Source organism: Gossypium hirsutum, chromosome D11 (genome assembly GCF_007990345.1).
Source record: "Gossypium hirsutum isolate 1008001.06 chromosome D11, Gossypium_hirsutum_v2.1, whole genome shotgun sequence".
NCBI classification, from domain to species: domain Eukaryota; kingdom Viridiplantae; phylum Streptophyta; class Magnoliopsida; order Malvales; family Malvaceae; genus Gossypium; species Gossypium hirsutum.
In genome coordinates, this window is record NC_053447.1 from 11,442,805 (window position 1) to 11,451,393 (window position 8,589).

The 8,589-nt window shown below is 35.0% G+C and overlaps 1 protein-coding gene across 2 annotated transcripts; it reads left to right on the plus strand.

Annotated features, from left to right (window-relative positions):
* The first annotated feature begins 1,859 nt into the window (after positions 1-1,859).
* On the plus strand, positions 1,860-5,371 carry LOC107923071 (putative indole-3-acetic acid-amido synthetase GH3.9). Of its 2 annotated transcripts, XM_016853280.2 has the most exons (4): positions 1,860-2,322; positions 2,444-2,545; positions 3,560-4,383; positions 4,625-5,371. In XM_016853280.2, the coding sequence occupies exons 1-4, from the start codon at positions 2,033-2,035 to the stop codon at positions 5,194-5,196; spliced, it is 1,788 nt and encodes a 595-aa protein (XP_016708769.2). In that variant the 5' UTR covers positions 1,860-2,032; the 3' UTR covers positions 5,197-5,371. The 2 variants fall into 2 exon arrangements, with proteins under 2 accessions (XP_016708769.2, XP_016708770.2); XM_016853281.2 differs by lacking the exons at positions 1,860-2,322; positions 2,444-2,545 and adding an exon at positions 2,711-3,478.
* The last annotated feature ends 3,218 nt before the right edge of the window (positions 5,372-8,589 follow it).

Here is an 8,589-nt window from a genome sequence, read left to right on the forward strand (position 1 = left end):
ATTTCTCAAAAAAGAAAAAAAGAAAAAAACCTACCTTTCCTCCAAAGCTGGCTGTACATCTTATTTGGCATATTCTTTTATATTTCTTTCTGTCCAAAGTCTTGCTCAATAATGTTGGTTGCAGTAACAGTGATCATTCATGCATGCATCCTCCATGACTGCATTTTGTCTTTGAGTAGATTTGATAGGACTTCAGAATGAAGTGGAACCATTTAAAACCTTGTCTGTTTAAAGAAATGATATGATTTCCTTTGGTAAATTATTTATATCTCTGGCAAATGTTACTTCCTTTTGAACAAGAAGAAATGTGCACTATTTATTTTGGTTCTCCAATTATTATAATTCATATAAATTGTAATACCACTATTTTTTTCCTTAATTACTTATAAGTATTTAGTTTAAGGTTCCTTTCAACATCTTTATTTTTATTTCGTGCACTTTCTTGAAGTAAAGGTGGTGGACCATAAAATAAACTATATGCTTGTATTCAAAGCACTAAATATCCAAACTATCTTAGGATTGTGAAAAGAAATCGTTTCAGAATCAGAAGAAAAGATGGTGATGCACTCTATGAGTTACTATGATGAGTCTGCTGAAATTAAAATTGCACAGACTCAATTTCCAGTGGATATTGTAGGAGATCATGCTTTTAGTGATGCTATGCCTTATGCTCCAATTAGATAGTCATTGGAAAACAATGCATAGTAGACTTACTTTCTTCTGCACTATCACAAGCTTCCTAGATATGGAAAAATAAAAATTTTATTGCAGCCGCACTGTATGTTTCAAATTTGTCATGTGGGAGAGACATTGAATCTGTTGGCACTTCTTCAGCATACGTGTCTCTCACCATTCTATAAAACAGATGATGCAGACACAATATTACTGAATGGCATATGTTCTAAAGGTATTGATTAATGCATACAGGCTCGCTTGTATAAGGATCCTAATAGTGGCAAATCCCCTTCAGCATCTCAAATTTGATTGAATGGTACAGATTGTTTCTTATTTTCTTTAGGAGCTTTTGTTCAAATTCTATCATTGAGGACAAGGATGGAATTTCTTACATTTCATTTCCATGTCATTTATATGGTACTGATGAATAACTTTTTGTTAATGGGAGTTGTGATTGACCCTTTTATACCTGCAACTTGACTTGTTCTGAATTACCTTCCGTTGCAGCTTGTTAACCATTAGACGTGGCTATTGAGAGGGAGAATGGTTTCCAGTTTTGTTGCTATACATGTCACTTATGGGGAAAATAAATAAAAGGAGAAAGAGAACAGATACTAAACGGAAGGAGTTTGATTTTCTTGGCCTTTTGCATCCCTTTATGGGGAAAAGAAATATGAAAAAGTTCCATCTTATGGACAATAACTGATGTTAGAACTAGAACCAGATACCAACAACCTTGCCACTGACCAGAATATACGATCCATGTATGATTATGAAATATGTCACATGTTGCAGTCAAATTGAAGAATCAGTATGATATACTGTTGTGCAGTGCACATGAAAATATCATGACCATTTAGTACAACTTTTCAAGGTATGCAAACTCATAGTTTCATATTTGATGAAAGGCTGTTTTACTCGTCTTAGTTCCTTACACTTATCCTTCAACATTTTTGCTCAAATGGCTGCTACAGAAACTAGAATCTTCTGTCTTAAATCATTACATTAAATGATGGACTATTAGTTGAATTATTGTATAATTCATGAAAGACCATTTCCACTATATTGTTGGATGAGGTCATTGTTTTCTAATCAAGAAAAACAAGTGAGGGTCCACATTACAGTACAGATCATATCAGCGGAATATTGATTTATCTGAACAGAAAAAACCAAACCAGCACCATATGCTTCTAATGATCGGCTTGTAAATGTGGGGAAAATACGTCTATTATTCAGCAGGCACATGACAAACCAAACTTGTTATATATAGAACCTCTAGTTTGTCAGTTGTGATCAAAGAAGTATTGCTTTTGTTATTTCTTTTGTGAACTCTCTACTTGTTCCTTTAAATCATAACATGGATGGGAAGAAACTGGAATACAAGGGTGAAGATGCCTTGAAGGAGATTGAAAAGTTAACGACAACAGCTGGTGATGTTCAGTATGGCATCTTGAAAGAAATATTAAAGCGAAATGCAGAAACTGAGTATTTGAATAAGTATATGAATGGATCTATAGATGTTTCTCAGTTTAAAAGTTGTGTCCCGGTTATTACCTACAAGAATATCTATCCTTATATCCAGAGAATTGCTAATGGTGAAGACTCTTCCCTCATCACTGGTCAACCCATAACTGAAATTCTGTGCAGGTTTCCTCTCTCTTACTGTCTCAACTCTTTATACCATTATGGCTTGTTCTTTGTTTTTATTTTTGGACATATTTTATGTTCTATGTTGTAAGTTAATTGAAACATGTTTCTCAATTTGCAGCTCGGGGACATCTGCTGGAGAGCCTAAATTAACGCCATCAATAGCAGAAGATCTTGACCGTCGGACCTTTCTTTATAATCTCATCATGCCAATTATGAACCAGTTATCTTACAATATCCTTCTTCCTTTATTCTTTTCTCTATATTGTTTTCCGTTGATTCCATCATGCCAATTATAACTGTGTGTTTATGCATTTGTGCATGCATGTTTGGTCGTTTCTAGGACTTGGTAGCAGCTTAATACTATCTTGGTATTTTTTTTTAATCCTTTATTCTTTCTTGAAGTGGTTTCTATCACTTTGCTCTTGAGAAGATGTTATTCCATATTTTTGTTTAAAAATTTTTATTGCATCTCTGCCATCCACCACAAGTTTTTGGATTCTCCATTCTGAGCAATGTTTAAGGACGAATATGATTTGATGCATAGAAAAAGCCATAACGTATAGTGTTTGAAGGGTAAACTGTACGCACTACTATCCTTTAACAAGACTGAAAGAAGAATTTTCTACGACCTCAGTACTTGTGGGAACAATCCCTACTTGAGTTGAGCCACCAAAACTTTTAGTTTAAAATGAATATTGGTGAACCATGCGGGGGTTAGTGCACGAGAAACCCCTCCAAAGACCGAAAGCATTGTTAGTATAACATCTGACTCGTGGTGGGCCAGAATAGTATGAGAATATTTTGTTTTAGTCCCTGATCTCATAGCCTCTTTCTCTATTTTGACAGAAAAAAAAAAGTGTTGGGTTTAGTACTTGCATGTGAAATTCAATTTACTGTCTCCTTTGTTGATTTAGAGAGAAAGAGAGCGTGTGCGTGTGTAAAAGAACTTTTTATCCACTCACAAGTTGCTCAGTCTTTAGAATTTAGATGATGTTATTAGTGCAAGTTGGCGTGTAATGCATGAAAAAGAACTTTGCTCTCATCCGCATTCAGACTTTTTGCATAGTAGCATTGAGGTTAATGAAAGCACTATTATAGTGTCTCAAGTATAATGATCGTAAAAGATATTCAGAACTGAATAATGAATTTCTCAGTAAGCACACACTAAGTCTTCTCCAATTAAATGTAGATGTTTTGGTTACAATGATGCCTGTATTGACATTTTGATTTTCAGGTACATTCCCGGTCTTGATGACGGCAAGGCCATGTATCTATACTTTGTCAAGGCTGAATTATCTACACCTTGTGGTCTGCCATTTCGCACTGTGCTCACCAGCTACTACAAGAGTAAGCACTTCAAGTGCCGAACACGAGACCCCTTTAATGACTTTACAAGCCCAGATCAGGCTATCTTGTGCAATGATAGCAACCAAAGCATGTACTGCCAGTTGCTTGCTGGTCTAGTACATCGTCACCAGGTTATGAGATTAGGGGCTGTATTTGCATCGGCTCTCCTCCGAGCCACATCTTTTCTTGAGCGTAAGTGGGCTCAACTATGCAATGATATCCGCACCGGCCATCTTGACCTGTCGATAATAGACCCTGCATGCCGGTCAGCAATGATGTCTATACTATCATCACCTAACCCCGATCTGGCTGATGAGATTGAGAGCATCTGTAGCCGTCCATCTTGGAAAGGAATCCTGTGTCACCTATGGCCCAGGGCCAAATACATCGAGGCTGTAGTTACTGGCTCCATGGCACAGTATATACCACCTCTCGAGTATTACAGTGCAGGAAAGTTGCCTTTGGTTTGTACTATGTATGCTTCATCCGAGTGTTACTTTGGTGTCAACTTGAAACCAATATGTGACCCTGCAGAAGTAGCATTTACACTCTTGCCTAACATGGGTTACTTTGAATTTTTACCTTTGGGAGAAAATGGAGCACTTGCCATGGACATAGATGAAGACGAGGCAGTGCCAAATGACAGGCTTGTTGATTTGGTGAATGTTAAAGTTGGCAGCTATTATGAATTGGTGGTTACTACTTTCTCTGGTAAGAGCAGTACCTTGTTAAGACAATTAAATAGCCCAAAAATGGTATTTCATTAATTCTATGTCCGTCAGCTTTCAAATTCACATGAATTCTACGCGAAAACTCATGTTTCCTTTAGTTTGCTACTGATAAAATATTTTATCACAATTAAACAAGTCTTTCTAGAAAACAAATATGTCTCTGCATGTTGCTATCGTTGTTGTCACCATCTGAACTAGTTGATGCTTGGTTAATGATTCAGGTCTCCATAGATATCGAATCGGAGATGTGCTCCAGGTGACTGGATTTCACAACCAAGCCCCACAATTCCGATTCATATGCAGGAGGAATGTCGTGCTTAGCGTTGACAATGACAAAACCAACGAGGAAGATCTTCACAGAAGCATCACCACAGCAAAGAAATTGTTAGAACCCTACAACGCCTTGCTTGTGGAGTACACCAGCTATGCCGATACATCCTCTGTCCCTGGACATTACGTACTCTTCTGGGAAATTCAAATGGTAGACTCAGCCACCTCCATTGATGCTAAGCTGCTACAAGAATGTTGTGTTACTGTGGAAGAAGAGCTCGATTATGTCTACAGGCAATGCCGTAGCCAGGAAAAGACCATAGGACCACTTGAGATACGGGTTGTTGAGCCTGGGACATTCGAGGCATTGATGGATTTGTTCATCAGCCAAGGGGGCTCAATTAATCAGTACAAAACACCAAGGTGCATCAAGTCTAGTACTGCTCTTAAGTTGCTTAATTCTCATGCCTTGGCATCATTCTCTAGTCCTAGGGATCCCAAATGGGTTGCCTTGAATGGCTAATAAACGAATCTTAACTTTGTTTTCTTTGGTTTAGTTTGTCCACTCAGTCTAGCTAGCTAAATTATTGCTATAGTTTCTAGTGGGTTGTATCACAAGCAATCTGGTGACCCAGTTTATCAGACTATAGCTATGAATGTAATCTTCATCTTATGTGCAATTGACTATTTCTGTTTTCTACCTTACTCTCCAATACCTCACATATATTATTTGTGTATTCATGAAAAGATTAATATTATAACTTTAGTTTTCCATACCATTCTTTGATTAAAATGCTTGATTATGTAATTTTCTCAAAAGACAGTGGATGAGAGGTGAATGAGCACTAAACTTTAAAATTTTATTATATATATAATTTGGAAAAAGTGTTTTGAACACCAAGTGCTTTGTAGTTGTATAGTAGTATAAAGCGATTAAGTTTCTTTCCAGACGTCTTTGCAAAGGAGTACGTATGGTACTGGATAACTAGGAATAGGAAAGCTGCTTTCTACAGTACGTATGGTACTGGATAACTAGGAATAGGAAAGCTGCTTTCTACAGTTATTCTTCAACGAAACATTAATTTGACAAGACATCAAAAAGAAAAACACTCTGATGATAATGGCCATTTTCCCTTTGTTTCATTGGCGCTTAGGCACTAACAGTTTGATTTTGATTCCAACAACATTTCAGCCAAAAAGAGATCGTGCACATCAGAACCGAGAGAAGTAAGATATTGGATTAGCATTAATGGGTTACGCAAAAGTTTCGGATTTACTGTAGTCCTTAATTAGGTACATATATATAGATGATATGGAGAGAGAATATAATAACCAAAGTTTTAACATGCATCCATCGTTCTATAGGATTCCTCCGCTAAGAGCATTTGGCAGAGTGACAACCTTTAACTATTGAGTGCATGCATGTGTATGTGCAGGTATACAGCCATAGCGTATAGTCCATCATGATCTATGAGCTTTATTGCGATATTTTGGGAGAAGCATGTGTCACCAAGGTCTCACAATGATTTATTCTTGACGAAGATTTCCGGATAATTTGGCACTTAGCTTTCTTTCAATCACAATCGTATATATTCCTATCCATTGATCAATCTAATCCAACTGTGCAATTCAACTAATTATATATATTTGGCTGTAGCATTCCCCCCCCCTTACTTTTCCAGTACTGGATAGCCTTTCTTCAAACATGTGCCCCACACTGCCGGTTTGAAATCCCTGCATGCAACGCTGTGCTTCTTTCCACATAATCATAACTTCAGCCATTTACTCCCAACATTTCTACCTCCAGCTAGCGTGCGTGCCCTATGATATGTTATGCGCATGCATCCCCTCTTCTTTTACATCGCTTTCAGCTTGAAATGATGGATTGGAGAAGAGGTGCCTAATATGGCTACCAGATATGACCTTCAAATCTTTGCTTTTTCGACAGATTTGCCTGGAATCTGTCGTGTTTCACATATTGGTCTTGCATGAATGAACTCGCAAAACAAATTTTAATCACACTTTATTCTTCAAACTGTGGCACACACAAATCAAGTGTGATATGTATACAAGGTAATTTCTCTAAAACGAAAGGGATTTGTTATATATAGTGTATGAACTACCAGCACTAAACCCTAATTAATGTTCCAGATATATATATATACACACACACGCATATAGTTTCTTTTATGAAAAGTAAATATTGTCCCAGTCCGTCTCGCTCCCCTCACCACATGAACTTTCCACTGCCAAAAGAAATCCATGGGGTACAAGGGAGAAAAAAGGAGAAAAGGACTCGTAAACTGCTTTTAAAAGTACGGAATATATATAATATGAATAGCAGTAGCATCTTTCAGCAATAATGATGTCAAATCCAACAGTTTCATGTGGCGTTTGATCCACATGTTGTAAAAGGAAAAAAGAAAAAAAAGGGAATAATGAAAGATTAATGATTTGTTTAAGGTGGGTATGATTTAATTAGCAAGGGATAATTGTCTTAAATTCATCGAATGACTGAGGGGATTCATTGGGACGATTATTTAAAGGATCTTTGCACACTGGGTCTGTGGTCGAAATGGGAGATATTTTCAAAAGAAGGACAAAACAGTTCATGCGTAGTGTCCAAACAAAATACAAGAGGGTAATAAGAAGGCAAAGACAAAAGATATATGATCTATTTCAGATTCGATCAGTAATTGGAAAATCGACACCGATCAAAAAAGAAAATGCTGTTTCTCTTAATATAGAAAATGATAAATTACATTGCAAGACACTCAATTATTTTATATTTAAGTTTTTTGTCATCTAATTATAGAAAATTATAAAATAATCATTTTAATTTTTTGCTTGATATAAAATTTTCAACAAAAAAAATGTTGAATAAGATAGGTAGGTAGGTAACTGCTTATCATTTAATGTAGAAAATACTAATATTTTATTTTATTAAAAAATTGAAATAAATAATGGACCTTGTGTGTTAGCCTGATGGTTAGGGTGTTCATTACGTTAGGTGTGGTCTAGGTTCGAGTAGTGTTGCTGTTAGAGTTTTGCACTTAAAAAATGAAATATTCAAATTAATATATTTATCTTTCCTCCAAAACTATCTAGAATAATATAATATAATTATATTTGGTACTTTTAAAATTTGATAGTAAAAATTCACAACACACTCTTTCATTAATTTTGTAATAGAGAAATAATGTGACAATTCAAAAATTAAAACAATAACAAATTTAAACTTCAACATTTATATTGCATATTATCTCGATATTGAATCCATAGTTTAGAACTTGCCATAAAAAATAGGAAACCAATAAATTTGGAAACCCAAAAAACCCATACGAGTCATACCCAATAAACTCAGAATCCCCAGACTTCCTCTTCTTATATATAAAAGTTTAGGTAAAAATTACTATTAAAAAGTAAATTAGTTTTTATATATTAGATGAATGAGTGAAATAGGATCTCTATTAAAATTTAATATTTATATTTAAAATAAAATAACAAATTTAGCTATCAACCTTTACACATTTATTTAATTTAACCACTATTCTTTTATTTTTGAAATTTATAAGATTAAAAGGTCAAAAAGACCTTAATAACAAATTTAAAAAAATCAATTAAGCCATTTTAAAATTTAAAATTTATTTTAAAAATCATAAATAAAACTTATTAAAAATGTTATAGAAAATTTAAAATTAAAAAATATTTAATAAAAATAACAATACAGAGCGGACCCAGTAAACTTTTATCAAACAAAACAAAGTTTATTACCAAACCAAATAAAATGCAGCAAGAGCATATACAAAATGAACCAAAACCTCATCCGATTCTCCACTTTTAGCTAAACTTGGGGGTATTTTGTTACTATTATAGTACTTGGGGTATTTTCTTCATTTTAATTTTAAGTTGGGTG